At 45.0% G+C, this 18,015-nt stretch overlaps 1 protein-coding gene across 3 annotated transcripts in view; it reads left to right on the top strand.

Moving 5' to 3' along the window:
• The window catches only part of POLRMT (RNA polymerase mitochondrial), a 283,173-nt gene that overhangs the window by 121,012 nt on the left and 144,146 nt on the right, over positions 1-18,015 (top strand). For all 3 annotated transcript variants that reach the window (XM_063914478.1, XM_063914479.1, XM_063914481.1), the window contains one exon: positions 3,602-3,841. In XM_063914478.1, coding sequence (XP_063770548.1) covers positions 3,602-3,841 — 240 coding nt within the window. The remainder of the gene's footprint in view (positions 1-3,601; positions 3,842-18,015) is intronic.

Below are 18,015 nucleotides of genomic sequence, written 5' to 3'. Positions count from 1 at the left end.
TTCTTCAGACAGTTACTCTAGGTATATGTCTACATTAACCAGTACTCGCACCGAGAGACCTTATCAGATAGTGTCAACTCAACTGCAGAGGCATGTGTGGAGAATCCAGATGAGGGTTTATTTCAAGCTGATATTCTTGTAGTTATGCACAAAACAGCAGTAGGTGAAAAGATGATGATTTACCAGAGCAGGTTAGAATCTAAAATGGCAGACACACACTGAGCTGAGGACAGGATGAGGGCAGGACTAATGACATCAGAACCTGGCTACAGGAAATCAGTAGGGACAAATTTTAACAAAATGCAAAGCTCTGCAATAAAAACATGACAACACATGAAACACATATATCGTGGGACATGACACTAATGGATAGATGGCTTTTAAAAATATGGAACGCTTCACGAATTTGCATGTTAAATACCATCTATCCATTAGGATTAAATGAAGCAATGGAACTCAATACAGTTCTATAATCTATATTTTTCTGTATCCTTGTCCCCATCTCTAATGGGAAACTTGCTTGTACGTGTGGGCCTTTGCCTATTCATATGTTTCTCTACCCTTGCCTTCTTCCCTCCTCCTCTCCTTCGTATACATAAATATATATCTTTTAGATATGTAATTTTTGCATCTAATTTATGTATATTATCTATAGTATATATTCTTGCTATTCTTATGTTTAAACATGTTGGTATATTCTTTGTCATATCTTGATGAAATACATTTAGTGTGGACTATTTTATAGTCTAAATTATATTGTAAAATACTGAAATCATGAAACAGAATTGTAACAAATTCATACTAATCTACTAAATATATTTCAGGGGTCATCCGATACTAATTATTAATTAATAAGGAATTTCATTATGGGACTTTCCCTTCCCCTTTCTTCTATTATTAGTACTATCATTTACCACGAGCCAGTGTTAGTACGGTTGCCCGGGCGACGTATATGTATGTGCGTCGCCCTGACAACCGTTTGAGACTTCTGATGTGCACAGGACTACTGTTTATGGAGGCGGGGTGATGACGCGGCATTGGGATTTCCATGCCGCGCCTTCCCCCGGCGACGTGGCTACCCAGCGCGTGTGGGCTGCGTGCACGGACGTAGCGGGAGACGCGGTGGTTGTCGTGCCACGTGTCATCGGGGTGTGCGCACGGGCACGGCGCCGCATGATGCGGGTAATAAATACACAGCTGCCTCTCCCTGCGATATTAGTACAACACAAGGAGCATATCCAAAATGTGGATATACGTAACCATCTATGCCCAGTGTGTCTATATTATATTCTACTAGGTCCATCCCGCTTTTTATATTAAATTATTTATAGATGAGAATGAATGGTCATGTGATCAGTTTTATAAAAACATTTTTTAGTTTGTATTATGAATTGTAATATGAATATTATATTTATGATTATATGTGTGAATAGGGATCATTCATTAGTAGTATGTCTGTCATTATCCTGGTCGCCTAATGAGATGAGAAGGTCAAATGTATCTCACATGCAAATGAGCATCCATATTGGAAAGGGGTATAAAAACCCCTCATAGCAGGATCAGTAGCACCTTGAAAAAGTTGCGTAAACGCAACGAAACGCGTTGGTATGATCTGTTGCTGCAAGTCTACTACCTACTCAATTATTTAGAAGATCAAATACCTGGACCAAGCCCCTGATCATTGCACTTTATTAATTGGATTCCTCAAAAAGGGACGACTCACACCGTGGATAATTGAATTACCACCACTGAATAAGGGACTGCCATCTGCGGACGCCGTTCTGCTTAAACGCCTTCTACACTATGGTGGTAACTATACACTTACGGTTGTGATTGGCCTTTGCGGGATCCATAAGGGACTTTTACAAATGGAACAGGTTCTTTGAACATTTCCTATTGATCTCCAATATTTACAGGAGTAGCATCTCACTTGTTTTTACAATCAGCTTTTAAATACGTGCACTATTATGTTTTACGAATAAATTTTGTGGTATTAATGACTGTTCTCACTCATTGACGACCATAGGCGCTACATTTTTGCTTTGTATAAAAGTTATTCCTACCCCGATACAGGTTAGGAAAGGAGTAACGTCTAAACATTATCATCGTATTTGGAAAAAATATGTATCTTGGTGTGTGTCCAAGAAGTTTCCTACGGTGGAGTTTCAACTGGGACGGTTCTCCTCTTCCTGCAAACAGGTGTGGATATGGGCCTCAGGTTGGGATCCATAAAAGTCCAGATTTCGGCCCTATCCATTTTCTTCCAGAAACAATTGGCTTCCCTCCCTGAGGTTCAGACTTTCTTGAAAGGGGTTCTGCACATCCAGCCTCCCTTTGTACCGCCTAAGGCGCCCTGGGATCTTAACGTGGTATTACAGTTCCTCCAATCGGATTGGTTCGAACCTCTACCGGAGGTTGAGGTCAAGTTTCTCACGTGGAAGGCTGTCACTTTGTTGGCCTTAGCTTCTGCTAGACGTGTGTCAGAGTTGGGGGCTTTGTCTTGTAAGAGCCCCTACTTGATCTTCCATGAAGATAGAGCTGACCTCCGGACACGTCAGCAGTTCCTTCCGAAGGTTGTGTCTGCATTTCATATCAAACAACCTATTGTGGTGCCAGTTGCTTCTGGCTCCTCAATTTCATTAAAGTCCATAGATGTTGTAAGGGCTCTGAAAATCTATGTGAGGAGGACTGCTCGTCACAGAAAATCGGACTCTGTCCTGTATGATCCCAAGAAACTTGGGTGTCCTGCTTCTAAGCAGACGATCTCTCGCTGGATCAGGTTCACTATCCAGCATGCGTATTCTATGGCAGGCTTGCCGTGTCCTACGTCTGTTAAGGCCCACTCTACTTGTAAGGTGGGTTCTTCCTGGGCGGCTGCCCGGGGTGTCTCGGCTTTACAGCTTTGCCGAGCGGCTACTTGGTCTGGGTCGAACACGTTTGCAAAGTTCTACAAGTTCAATACTTTGGCCTCTGAGGACCTGAAGTTTGGTCAAACAGTTCTGCAGGAGCTCTCCCTCCCGTTCTGGGAGCTTTGGTACATCCCCATGGTACTAATGTGGACCCCAGCATCCTCTAGGATTAAGAGAAGATAGGATTTTAATCACCTAACGGTAAATCCTTTTCTCGTCGTCCGTAGAGGATGCTGGCGCCCGCCCAGCGCTTCGTGATCCTGAAGTGGTTACTTAGTTCAGTACTGCTTAATTATTGGTTAAGTACGGTTTTGTTACTTGGTTAAGTAATCTTGTTCAGCCGTTGCTGAGTTTTCAAGCTGGTTAGCTTGGCTTGCCTTGTATGAGTGAGCTGATGTGAATCTCGCCACGATCTGTGTAAAATCCTTCTCTCAAAGTTGTCTGTCTCCTCGGGCACAGTTTCTAGACTGAGTCTGGTAGGAGGGGCATAGAGGTATGAGCCAGTCTACACTCTCAAACTCTAAGTGCCAGTGGCTCCTAGTGGACCCGTCTATACCCCATGGTACTAATGTGGACCCCCGCATCCTCTACGGACTACGAGAAAAGAATTTACCGGTAGGTCATTAAAATCCTACTTTTTCTACTGTTTATCATATGAAACGGTAACATATTATTTCTCTATTCACACACAGATATCTGGTCAACTACCTCGGGAGTTGTGGGAAAATTTGGAACATGAGAAATTTGGCGGCCCGTGTTATCCGAATGCACATACCCCCTGGCCTTTTTCCCTGCTGGTGCAATTGGGCACACACTTGGTGGAGTTAATGGTCCAGACAGTAAAATTGAGAAACAATATGTTCAGTCCTCGGAGTGAAGCAAAGCTCATCCCAGTGCTGTACCACATGTATTCTTTCCGTAGCACACGCCAGGTATCTGTTTTGTTTTGTTCTTGCTTATCATACGTTAGTGATAATTGGTCATAGTTTACGCTCTCATAAATGTCAAGTGTTCTCTCACTTCAGATGTGTCCATATAAAGCCTATCCTCAAATCCTCCCAAATAGCCCCGTTTTGCGCACCATTAAAAACACATCCTTTTTGCTCAATTATTTACTCAATTTGCATCTTCTTTGCACTGCTAATGCAACAAGAGCACAAGGTATGCGAACATTGTACACCACTAGTAGATTTGTATACTATAACAGTGCAAAAAAGACAAGAGACCGGAGATTGATGTGACTGAGCCACGCCATGCATCCAACCAAATTTTGCACTGCTATTGTGAGAAAAACACAAATAATAATTCCTCAGTACTAGTCTGTTGGTGTTCGGCTACAGTACAAAAAGATCCTAAAATGATAAAGCTCAAAACTTGCTTTCCATGGCACCTACAGTAAGTCGCACCATGCGTCTTACTGTATGTGGAGCAAAAACAGTAAATGAATGAGGACTCCTCTGTATTTGCATATGTCATATTAGTGTTTTCTCAGTCATCCTATCTGGAAGACACTGTTGTAGAGGGCGATGTTTATGGAGTAGGCACAAGTGCAATTTTTAACTTGTTTGTGGGCTGCCTTCCCCCTCTACATCCCGTAGTGCAAAGTACCGTAATTTATTTTTTAATGCTTAAGGAGCGGGTAACATTTTCCCTTAGGGCTGTGAGTATTTTATTAAGTACTTCTATGAACTCTACTGTGGGGGACAGGTCAGGAGCGCTCAGTCCACCATACCTGCCCCTGATCTCCTGGTTTCCCATCGAGAGTGTCATCCTCGGTCATGGATCTAGTGGGTGACTGGGGAGAGGGAACAGCAGTCAGCCCCATCTCTCTCCCCGTGATTGAGAACAGGTATTGCGGTCCCTCCCCCAGCTGCTCAGTGCCACTCTGGGATGTACTTCATTGGTAGGGGGTGGGACTCTTATACAATGTACTGTCCCCTCTGTGGTCAGGATTGGGGCCAGCATGGAATCATCCGTCGAAAATGTGTGGATCAGCAGAACCAATGCAAAAGCCTTCCAAAGGAAAATGAGTTATGTCTGCAGCACTAGAGCAATGCGTGGATAACTATATGTGTGTATATACAATACTGTGCAAAAGTTTTAGGCAGGCGTGGAAAAATGCTGCAAAGTAAGAATGCTTTTGAAAATAGATGTATTAATAGTTTATTTTGATCAATTATCAAAATGCAAAGTGAATGAACAGAAGAAAAATCTAAATTAAATCCATATTTGGCGTGACCACCCTTAGCCTTCAAAAAAGCATTCAATTAATCTAGGTACACTTGCACAAGTCAGGCATTTTGTAGGATTATAATCAGATGTAGGATTAATCAGTCCTACCAAACAGGTGATAATGATCATCATTTTCATATGTAGGTTGAAACACAGTCATTAACAGAAACAGCTGTGTCAGAGGCTTAGAACTAGGTGAGGAACAGCCAAACTCTGCTAAAAAGATGAGATTGTGGAAGACCGTTTCATGTTACAGGTCATACACCATGGCAAGACTGAGAACAGCAACAAAGCACAAGGTAGTTATACTGCATCAGCAAGGTCTCAGGCAAAGATTTCAAAGCAGACTGGGGTTTCAAGATGTGCTGTTCTCAGCTCTTTTGAAGAAGTACAAAGAAACAGACAATGTTGAGGGCCATAGACGCAGTGGTCAGCCAAGGAATCATGCTTACTACCCTTTCAAATTAGAAGATGTCAGTCAGTGCCATCAGTTCAGAACTGGCAGAAACCAGTGGGACTCTGGTACATCCATGTAGTGTTCGGAGAAGTCTGGCCAGAAGTGGTCTTGGAACAATGATGGCCAAAAAGCCATACCTTCCACGTGGAAACATGGTCAAGGAACTCAACTATGCATGAAAACATAGAACTGGGATACAGAAAAATGGCATCAGGTGCTCTGAAAATAGAGAAATACAGGCAGGTACTTATCTATCATGCAGTACCATCAGGGAGGCATCTTTATTATGCAGCAGGATAAGGACCCCAAACATACAGCCTATGGGCCTAATTCAGACCTGATCAGTGCTGTGCGCATGCCAGACAGCCACCGGCTGTCTCAGCCCTGCGTTTGCCTCTGCCTGATTGACAGGCAGTGGTGGTCGCTGAGAGGGTCGACGGCATTTGGCCACCGTTTAGGGGGCGCGGTCCGGGCAACGCAGGCGTGCCTGGATCTTTGGGGCGAGGGGAGGGCACGGCGGCTGTCAGGGAGCTACTCTTCTAATACAAAAGCATCGGCGCTGTGCAATGCTTTTGTACTTTTGCAGGGGCGTCGGGCCTGACATGCGGGGCAGACTAGCCCTGTGCTGGGCGTCTCCCCGCATGTCTGTGTGACTGATCGTAGATGTGATAAATTTAGCACATCTACGATTAGGTCTGAATTAGGCCCTATGTCATTAAAAACTATTGTTAGCGTAAAGAATAACAAGAAGTCCTGGAGCGATGATATTGGCCACCACAGAGCCCAGATCTCAACATAGAGTCTGTCTGGAATTACATGAAGAGACCGAAGGATTTGAGGGTAAATTTGCTAAGCTCCGTATTTGCCCCAGTTGGCAAACATTTAAGTGTCCGATGTCTGGTTTTTGGCCATTTCTAAAAACACAAAGATGTGAGTGTTAGGTCAAATAGAAGTTTCAAACACTGGTGTACAAGGACAAGCGACCAAATAACCATCGCCCAAACTCAGATGTACTTTTCATAGACCACAATGAAACACAGGAATTTACTTAAAATCGATTTTGCAAACACACCAGTGAATTTAGCAAATTTGGATGAAAATGCACTTTTCAAATAGACGTCCCACTCAGCAGAGTGTATATAGAAGCCTGCACAGATCAGTGAGATCTGTGCATTGCGTCTCCTTTAAAAAGTGTTGAAATGAGCCGGTCCTGGTTCTAAAAATACAGGGGGAAAATACTTGAGGTCCCCCTTTATTCAATGAACCAGTACTGGGCTTTTGGACTGGTCAAAAAATATGGGGGGGGACCGTAGGGGTCCCCCAATATTTTTTAAACCAGCATTGGGCTCCACTAGCCAGGAAGGTAATGCCACAGCCAGGGGATTTGTTCATTTTGATCCTGGTGGCCATTGGATTACCCCCAATTAGTCAACCCTGGCTGGCAATTCCTGGGTGAGTGGTCACACCCCATATAATGGGCCCCTCTGGGCCACCCAGGGCTGGAGCCCGAGGCACCCTGAGTTAGTAGGTGCAGAGTTGATAGCAATTCAGGTGTTAAAAAAAAAAAAAAAAGGGGGGAATTAAGTTTGTCTTTTTTACTGGTGGAACTACAGGTCCCAGCAAGCCTCCCCTGCTTGCTAGTACTTGGAGGACGGGGCATTAAAGGAACCACTAGTACCTGTAGTTCCCCTGTAAAAGAAATATTAAAATAAAGACAGCACACACACACCGTAGTAAGTTTATTGAACACTCTTGCACACTCACATTCACATACATACTGTACATACACTCACACATTTATTTATTAACAGTTTCTTATATAGTGCAGCATATTCCGTTGCGTTTTACAATTAGAAGAACAGTAATAGAACAAAACTGGGTAAAAACAGACAGACATACTTACCTACATCCCCGGTAGCCCTTCAGTCCTCTTCTCCAGTATAATCCAGCGGACCCTGTAAAAAATAACTAAAAAAATACTAATAATAATCACCTATTCCAGTGTAGATTGGTCCTCTTTGTTCCAAAGTAGGTATTCCAGAGGTTAAAAAATAATAATAAGGGGGTGGGGGGGGGGGTCACATGAACCAAGCTGGACTGAAAAGCCGCATGTATATCTACATGCTGCCCCTCTACATGAATGAATGGGGTTTGGGTGTCTGCTGTCACTAGGGGTCCCGTCAGCCAATCGGCTTGGGCCTCCTGAGGAGATCCGCATTGAATTGCTGTGTGTGGCTGCACTGTCAGTCAAACTTTTCCACCAGTGGTGTTCTCTATGAGTGAAAGTCCCATTGCTCTCTATGATGGGAGCCGCGACATTCTGTGGCTTATCACAAGCTTAATTGAGGTAACCGTCAAGGTTAATACTAGAGATGTGCACCGGAAATTTTTCGGGTTTTGGATTCGGTTCCGCGGCCGTGTTTTGGATTGGGACGCGTTTTGGCAAAACCTCCCTGAAAATTTTTTGTCTGATTCGGGTGTGTTTTGGATTCGGGTGTTTTTTTTTACAAAAAACCCTCAAAAATAGCTTAAATCATAGAATTTGGGGGTCATTTTGATCCCATAGTATTATTAACCTCAATAACCATAATTTTCACTAATTTCCAGTCTATTCTGAACACCTCACACAATTATTTTTAGTCCTAAAATTTGCACCATGGTCGCTGGATGACTAAGCTAAGCGACCCAAGTGGCCGACACAAACACCTGGCCCATCTAGGTGTGGCACTGCAGTGTCAGACAGGATGGCAGTTTTAAAAAAATAGTCCCCAAACAGCACATGATGCAAAGAAAAATGAAAGCAAAAAGAGGTGCAAGATGGAATTGTCCTTGGGCCCTCCCACCCACCCTTATGTTGTATAAACAGGACATGCACACTTTAACCAACCCATCATTTCAGCGACAGGGTCTGCCACACGACTGTGACTGAAATGACTGGTTGGTTTGGGCCCCCACCAAAAAAAGAAGCAATCAATCTCTCCTTGCACAAACTGGCTCTACAGAGGCAAGATGTCCACCTCCTCCTCATCGTCCGATTCCTCACCCCTTTCACTGTGTACATCCTCCTCACAGATGATTAATTCGGCCCCACTGGAATCCACCATCTCAGGTCCCTGTGTACTTTCTGGAGGCAATTGCTGCTGGTGAATGTCTCCATGGAGGAATTGATTATAATTCATTTTGATGAACATCATCTTCTCCACATTTTGTGGAAGTAACCTCGTACGCCGATTGCTGACAAGGTGACCGGCTGCACTAAACACTCTTTCGGAGTACACACTGGAGGGGGGGGGGGGGGGGCAACTTAGGTAAAATAAAGCCAGTTTGTGCAAGGGCCTCCAAATTGCCTCTTTTTCCTGCCAGTATACGTACGGACTGCCTGACGTGCCTACTTGGATGCGGTCACTCATATAATCCTCCACCATTCTTTCAATGGTGACAGAATCATATGCAGTGATAGTAGACGACATGTCAGTAATCGTTGGCAGGTCCTTCAGTCCGGACCAGATGTCCGCACTCGCTCCAGACTGCCCTGCATCACCGCCAGCGGGTGGGCTCAGAATTCTTAGCCTTTTCCTCGCAACCCCAGTTGCGGGACAATGTGAAGGAGGAGCTGTTGACGGGTCACGTTCCGCTTGACTTGACAATTTTCTCGCCAGCAGGTCTTTGAACCTCTGCAGACTTGTGTCTGCGGGAAAGAGAAATACAACGTAGGCTTTAAATCTAGGATCGAGCACGGTGGCCAAAATGTAGTGCTCTGATTTCAACAGATTGACCACCCGTGAATCCTGGTTAAGCGAATTAAGGGCTCCATCCACAAGTCCCACATGCCTAGCAGAATCACTCCATTTTAGCTCCTCCTTCAATCTCTCCAGCTTCTTCTGCAAAAGCCTGATGAGGGGAATGACCTGACTCAGGCTGGCAGTGTCTGAACTGACTTCACGTGTGGCAAGTTCAAAGGGTTGCAGAACCTTGCACAACGTTGAAATAATTCTCCACTGCGCTTGAGTCAGGTGCATTCCCCCTCCTTTGCCTATATCGTAGGTAGCTGTATAGGCTTGAATGGCCTTTTGCTGCTCCTCCATCCTCTGAAGCATATAGAGGGTTGAATTCCACCTCGTTACCACCTCTTGCTTCAGGTGATGGCGGGGCAGGTTCAGGAGTGTTTGCTGGTGCTCCAGTCTTCGGCACGCGGTGGCTGAATGCCGAAAGTGGCCCGCAATTCTTCGGGCCACCGACAGCATCTCTTGCACGCCCCTGTCGTTTTTTAAATAATTCTGCACCACCAAATTCAATGTATGTGCAAAACATGGGACGTGCTGGAATTTGCCCAGATGTAATGCACACACAATATTGGTGGCGTTGTCCGATGTCACAAATCCCCAGGAGAGTCCAATTGGGGTAAGCCATTTTGCGATGATGTTCCTCAGTTTCCATAAGAGGTTGTCAGCTGTGTGCCTCTTATGGAAAGCGGTGATACAAAGCGTAGCCTGCCTAGGAACGAGTTGGTGTTTGCGAGATGCTGCTACTAGTGCCGCCGCTGCTGTTCTTGCTGCGGGAGGCAATACATTTACCCAATGGACTGTCACAGTCATATAGTCCTGAGTCTGCCCTGCTCAACTTGTCCACATGTCCGTGGTTAAGTGGACATTCGGTACAACTGCATTTTTTAGGACACTGGTGACTCTTTTTCTGACATCTGTGTACATTCTCGGTATCGCCTGCCTACCTCAAGCAATTCTCTAGTTCCCTGTGAATTAACACTGGATACCGGACACACGTTTAACACCACCGAAGCTGCCAAGACCTGAGTTATCCGCTTTGCAGCAGGATGACTGCTGTGATATTTCATCTTCCTCGCAAAGGACTGTTGGACAGTCAATTGCTTACTGGAAGTAGTACAAGTGGTCTTCCGACTTCCCCTCTGGGATGATGATCGACATTGGGCATCGGCCTTGGCAGACGACGATGGCATTTCATCGTCTCGGCCATGTGGCAGCAGCTTCAGCATGAGGTGGAAGTGGATCTTGATCTTTCTCTATTTTACCCTCCACATTTTTGTTCTCCATTTTTTAATGTGTGGAATTATATGCCCGTAATATATCAATAGCAATGGCTTACTGTACCGTACTGCTATATATTATATACTGGTGGTCAGCAAAATTATGCACTGTCCTCCTACTATATATACTGCGCAAAACTAAAATGCACCACAGGTATGGATGGATAGTATACTTGACGACACAGAGGTAGGTAGAGCAGTGGCCTACTGTACCGTACTGCTATATATTATATACTGGTGGTCAGCAAAATTATGCACTGTACTCCTACTATATATACTGCGCACAACTAAAATGCACCACAGGTATGGATGGATAGTATACTTGACGACACAGAGGTAGGTAGAGCAGTGGCCTACTGTACCGTACTGCTATATATTATATACTGGTGGTCAGCAAAATTATGCACTGTCCTCCTACTACTGCGCACAACAACTAAAATGCACCACAGGTATGGATGGATAGTATACTTGACGACACAGAGGTAGGTAGAGCAGTGGCCTACTGTACCGTACTGCCATATATTATATACTGGTGGTCAGCAAAATTATGCACTGTCCTTCTACTATATATACTGCGCACAACAACTAAAATGCACCACAGGTATGGATGGATAGTATACTTGACGACACAGAGGTAGGTAGAGCAGTGGACTACTGTACTGTACTGATATAATACTGGTGGTCACTGGTCAGCAAAATTCTGCACTGTCCTCCTACTCTATACTACAATGCAGCACAGATATGGAGCGTTTTTCAGGCAGAGAACGTATAATACTGGTGGTCACTGGTCAGCAAAACTCTGCACTGTCCTCCTACTATATAATACTGGTGGTCCCCAGTCCCCACAATAAAGCACACTGAGCACAGATATTTGCAGTACACTGAGCACAGATATGGAGCATTTTTCAGGCAGAGAACGTAGATATTTTCAGCACACTGGGCACAGATATTTGCAAGCACACGGAGCACAGATATTTGCAGCACACTGAGCACAGATATTTTCAGCACACTGAACACAACTGAGAGAACGCTGCACGTCCTCTCCCTATCATCTCCAATGCACGAGTGAAAATGGCGGCGACGCGCGGCTCCTTATATAGAATACGAATCTCACGAGAATACGACAGCGGGATGATTACGTTCGGGGCGGGAAGATTCGAGTCTGCCTCGGAACCGTGTAAAATGGGTGAAGTTCGGGGGGGTTCGGATTCCGAGAAACCGAACCCGCTCATCTCTAGTTAATACATGTACAGGAGTGTTTGGTTTGCCGGCAGCGAAACAGGAGCACATACACGGAAAACACAATTAAGTAAAACACAGAAACATAATAAATTCCTGTGTTTTCGTTTTAAAGACCCACCCTTGTCTGATCGATATCCCATGTGTTTTATCTCGGTCAAACACGGATGAAGCACGATTCTTAGTAAATTTACCCCCAGGTTCTCTAGAATGGAGGATGTTTGTGAAGGTGCAGATCTAGAAGACCTTGTCCCAGTGGTGGAGGTTCTACCACTTACCAAAGAGTGGATGAATTGGTTTTGGCAATCTGGCAGGCTTTGCATTTTTAGCATCCGGTGGAACCTGAGGTTGCTTTGGTTTTCCTTATGAAATGTCCAAAGAAAACTGCTGCTCTTTTTCCCTCAATCTCTAGCTTTACTGATTTCCTGGGTGAGGTTTGGAAGAGCTGGATTGCTGTTTTCAAGTGCCAAAGCAGTTCACTTTATCCCATACCTGGAATGAAAATGGACTTTGGAAGCTTTACAATTGCCAGATTATTTTTCTGTGGTACAAGTCTTGATGCCATTATTGCTGACGCTACAGAAGGTAAGAGTGATATCCTTTATGTTAAACAATATCAGTCCCTTTATATCTGCGAGGCGCTCCTCCTACAAGGTTACTTCACAAGTACCTGTGGGGTCTTGTAAAAAGTCCGGCATCAGGCAGGTGTCCTGGCCAAAGCCTGCTAAAAAGCCTTCTGCGTGATGGAGCCCTTACCCACTTGGACCGTTCTGTGGTGAGGTCCCGTCTACTTAGTTCCTGCCAGTGGGTGGCTACTTCCTTAGTACAGTGGGTGATGTCATCTTTGAATGAGATTATATCCCAGACCCCTTTGGCCCTTTGACCAAGCATTTTTTCACCACACTGCTTCATCGGAATAAAACCAGATGTTTTGTCCTTCAAGGGTCAACATCTTCACTACTTCAGTTAGAGGTGATTATTCTTGTTTTGCAAAATGAGGCAGGATCTGGGGTTTACTCCAATCTGTTCTTGGTCCTTTTGGGCCCATCTTGAGTCTCAAAACTCAATTTACATCTGAGGGTTACTAAGTTCAAGATGGAGTCCATCCGTACCATCATCAACTCCATGGTGCAGAATGAGTTTCCTGCTGCCATGGATAAAAAAGATGCGTACACCGAAAGTGCGGGTTCGTAAATTGAACCTGTGCAGCTTCTGATGGCCTCCCTTCTGGAACGGAGCCCCACTGCCTCCTGACAGCCACCGCTGATTTCCGCTGCCCCAGAACCGTTGACAACATTCCCGGTTTACAGTGTGCCTCAATGCCGCCGGAAGTGCGGGTCCGCGGCTCAAATGTCTGCTGACTTCCCTCCTGCCTGCTGGCCACCGCTTATCTCCGCCGCTCCGGGAATGCTGCCAACAGCTGCAGCACAGCATCTCTGCCCAGTGATGTCTGTACCTCTCCGGTGCCTCAGTCCCAGGCGGCCATTTTAGTGACAGATCTCACAAGGCTCCAGCAGCGTCGCCCTGCATAGAGGTAGCAGGTGACGCCCTACCCTGGTAGCCTGTGCTGACGCCTTACACCTGACTGGGGTCTCCGCACTGTGCCTGGTGGCTCCAGGTCCTTCTGGAGGGTGGGTTAGTGTGCAGAGGCTGCAACCCACATATTACCATTTCACTTATTTGCTAGACACTGCCTCCCCTCCCTCATATTAATGTGGGATTTCCCTCACTTATCTCACCATCTTCTCCCACCACAATTGTGTTGACAATCCCTGGGGAGGATTTATATGGCTGCAAAATAGCTGTGGAATCCTGTATCAAGTACTTTTCCATCTGCTGCATATGCTGATTGGTGCTGTGACTCCATCTAGTGGTGAGCTAGGTTACCCTCATTTTACTTCAAATCTGATACACCTCAGCATGTTGTTTTGATTGCTCCTGCTTATCAGCGTCACTGCCTTGATCCCTTGATATTACTGTGCCCAGCTGTTTACGATAAATTTATTTCAACTCAGTGCTACAACCTGTGGCAGCCCGTTCAAATATGGGGCTCATGCCTTGATTTATAATGGTCTGACTATGCCATGTTGAGGGGGAAATACGATGTATCACTTGTCCATAGATGTTCAGCTCGAACAGAACAGTCTTTGGAGTTAGATTTCCATGTTTACGTATAATCTAATTCCAAGAATTCGACTAAATCTCAGGCTGAATCCCCTCAGGTTGCAGCTTTTCATACATTTGGAACTCCTGCATCTGATTACACCTCATCCGCCCCTTCGTCACCATCTATGGCCTCTGCTATCATGGATGTGGCCACGGCTGCGGACTCACCCGCTCCTATTCAGCCATCCCGTTCTATAGTGGAGTCACCCGACCTGAATGCCATACTCCTAAAGCTGCAGTCTCTTCCAACCCGTCAGGATTTACAACAAGATCTGCAATCCATGGAGCAAAGGATCCAAGATTCCATTCAAGCCTGCATTTTTTTATACAGTCTGATATCTCCCAGATTGCAGATAGAATGGTGGCGTGGAAGACCACAGAGATGAAGTGGATTCTAAGGTCTCTGATTTACATGCCTTAATTTCCCGGCAATCTAGCACACTTATACCCCTTTCACATCGCACTAAAAACCCGGTATCGACACGGCATATTGCCGTGTCGAAACGGGTCAGTGTGCGATGTGAAAGCTCCTTTTCAGAATTAGCGGGTCGCCTGACCCGGTAATTCCACCCCGGTAAAAAAGAAGGGTTATTACCGGGTTGATTACCGGGTCAGGCGCAGTGTGAATGGGAGCCGTTCCGATGCGACACGGCTCCCATTCACAGCATAGCGAGAGGCGGCGCAGGAGATGAGCTCATCTCCCAGCGCCGCCTCTGCCCCTGCTGCTGCTGCGCCCTCCGCTGCTATGGCAACCGACCCGGTATATTGCCGGGTCGGAAAGCCAGCAACGGAGCGCAAATGCCGGATCCCACCTGGTAAGTACACGTTTCTCTTACCGGGTAGGATCCGGCATTTGCAATCTGAATGCAGCATTATTGATAAGAAACACAGACTTGATGACATAGATAACAGAGGCCGTAGAAACAATCTGAGAGTGCGAGGTTAACCGGAAGATGTTCCTCCTCAGGGTATTGAAACTGCCCTGTCCAAAATATGCAACAAACTTTTAGGCCAGGCATTCCCAACCACGGTCCTCAAGGCACACTAACAGTGCAGGTTTTAGTGATATACAGGCTTCAGCACAGGTGACTAAATTAGTAGGTCAGTTATTTTGATTTAACCATCTGTGCTCGAGCCTGTATATCACTAAAACCTGCACTGTTGGTGTGCCTTGAGGACCGTGCTTGGGAATGCCTGTTTTAGGCTCTAATCCTGACTGTATTTGACAGGGCATATCGCACCCTACGCCCCCTGAGAAGCTCCAGCGGAACGACCTCGGGATGTTATTTGTAGACTCCCATTATTTTCGGGAAAAGGAAGAGCTTCTAAAGGAGTCTAGACGTGTTTCAGAAATTGATTTCGAAGGCCTTCGAATCCAAATCTTTCAAGATCTCTCGTGGGCCACCTTACAACAGAGACGACTAATATGCCTCCTTACGGATGAACTTAAAAATGCAATATTAGATTCCGATGGGGATTCCACTTGAGCATTTAAGTTAATCACACAGGGACTTTGCTGGTCTTACGAGAATATGAGGGTGTAATGGACTTTTGCTCATCTTTGGGGATACCCCCTCCGCCTCTCCCGAACTAGTTAAACCCTCTAGAACTATCTGCCACGTCTCAACACCGTTAGGAACCTTGGCGCACAGTCCGTAATTCTAGACAACGTAATCGTGCTGAAGCTACCGATAGCGTCTCTGCCACTTCTTCCATCGCTAGAAGACGACAACATCCTGAAGTATCGGATGCTGGCTCCAAGAACAGGTGATTCTAGTCTCTGTTTCTGTGCCTGTTTTGGTAATCTTTACAGATTATATTCATCTGCCAAGCGTTTTAGTGTTTAGACATGTCCTACTGATCACTTGACCTCGGGGACTGTCTGGGCACTGAATGGTTCCATTAGGCTCTGTTTATTGTTGATGGTTTTGCAACTAGCTTCATATTGATATGATAGCCGGCCTGTGAAGTTGGGTGCTTCAATGGATTATGTTATCATATGGCTCTGTTTTCCAATGTTTGAGCTGTTCACCTTAACCTTTCGTTGTAGTTTATGTTTTCATGTTATCTAAAAATGTATACATCTAGCATTCCCCTCAGACCCACCTGTTCTCTGCTGCAAATTAATAGACATGGGGCCGTTCATGGCATCCCATGGCTAATTATGCAGAGTATATTTATTCTTCTCATTGTTTTGTTTATCTGCCTCCCTTTGTTTGTACAATTCACCTATATAGTGAACCACACTACGGTGCTGTATATTATCTCTTTGTGGTTTCGGCCTGTATTCATATTTGTGTTGTTTTCTTCATATTTTCCCTTTTGTGTTTTCCTGTTCTTTCCTCCCTCCCTCCTACCCCAACATGTAGGTGTGGTTCATTGTGAGGTTCTGATCATGCCCCTTATCTCTGAGCCATCCACTCCCACGTCAATGAAATTGGCGCTTTAACGAGCAATTTCTTTGACACGGATTGCCGTTCTCAGATAGAAAAAAACAATAGATGATTGCATTTCTCTTAACACGACTGATGATGTTTCTCCGGTGATGTTGTGGGAGGCACACAAATGCATGGTCAGAGGCAAATGCATCTTAAAAAGCAAAAGATGGAGTGTCAAGTTGCTTTACTTGATAAAATTAAACGATTAGAGATGCCCCATAAGTCTACACTGACTCCTGATACCCTAGCTGAGCTTCAAGAGGCACGTATATCTCTTAACAGCTTACTAAACGAAGGTACCTGTAGAGCAATTCGTTGCTGTAGCCACAAGTACCACAGATGGGGTAACAAGCCTGGGAAAGTACTTGCACAGGCATTGATAGCTCAGAGATCATTAACTTACATAAGAGATCAAAGATTCTACTGGTATGTCTCATGTAACAGATAAAATGATAGCTAAAATTTTCCATTCTTATTATATGGATTTATATAATTTAACATCCCAGCATTCCTTCAATGAACGGTCAGTACATGAGGTTGCAGTAAAAGACTTTCTGGAAGAGATTGCATTCCCTGCACTCCGTGAAGATGTTTCATTAGCTTTGAAGGAGCAAGTTCTTACATGCTCTAAAGACCTCTCCATCAGGTAAAAGTCCAGGTCCCGATGGCTTCCCTATAACGTATTATAAAATATTTCAGGATAAGCTACTTCCTCTGCTACTCCACGCATGTAATTCTGTTTCTTTGGAATCTCCTTTTTCCAACCAATCTCTGGGTGCACACATCACAGTCATACCGAAGGATGGCAAAGACCCATCTCTGCCGTCTAGTTATCGCCCAATCTCCCTGTTAAACGTCGATATAAAGTTATATGCAAAACTTCTGGCCAACCGTCTGAATTCCTTAATCCAACAGATAATTCATCCTGACAAAGTTAATAATAATAATAATTTTATTTATATAGCGCTCTTTCTCCAATATGACTCAAGGCGCTTAACAGATACACAGCATAATATAGTATAGAAAATAATCAAGTACAGAAAAGCTTTTCATAAAATACAGAAGCATGTAGATACACTAAAGGGACCTTTAGCCCTTTGATGTTGCGGCCCTATCATAAGGACATTTGTTTTATTCGGGTTCAGTCGTAACTAACTGGCGCTCATCCACTCCTGGAGCTCAGCTAGACAGTCATTTAGGGTTGCTATTGGGTTATCAGTGCCCGGAGAAAAGGACAAGTACAGTTGTGTATCATCTGCATCACCAGCGGGAGCATGTATACTGCAAAAAGCATGGGGGATAGTATAGAACCTTATGGGACACCACATGGCAATGGCACTGATGGTGATGAGTATACTCCAGATGATACTCTCTGTGACCTGCCTGTGAGAAATGATTTGAACCAGCTTAGGGCTGTGCCATGCAGTCCACAAAAATGTATCAGTCGCTCAATCAGAAGCCCATGGTCCACGGTATCAAATGCTGCTGAGAGATCCAGAAGGATTAACATTG

The sequence above is a fragment of the Pseudophryne corroboree genome, chromosome 1 (assembly GCF_028390025.1).
Source record: "Pseudophryne corroboree isolate aPseCor3 chromosome 1, aPseCor3.hap2, whole genome shotgun sequence".
Taxonomy (NCBI): domain Eukaryota; kingdom Metazoa; phylum Chordata; class Amphibia; order Anura; family Myobatrachidae; genus Pseudophryne; species Pseudophryne corroboree.
The sequence above is the reverse complement of the archived record's forward strand: the minus strand, read 5'-3'. Positions and strand labels throughout refer to the sequence as shown.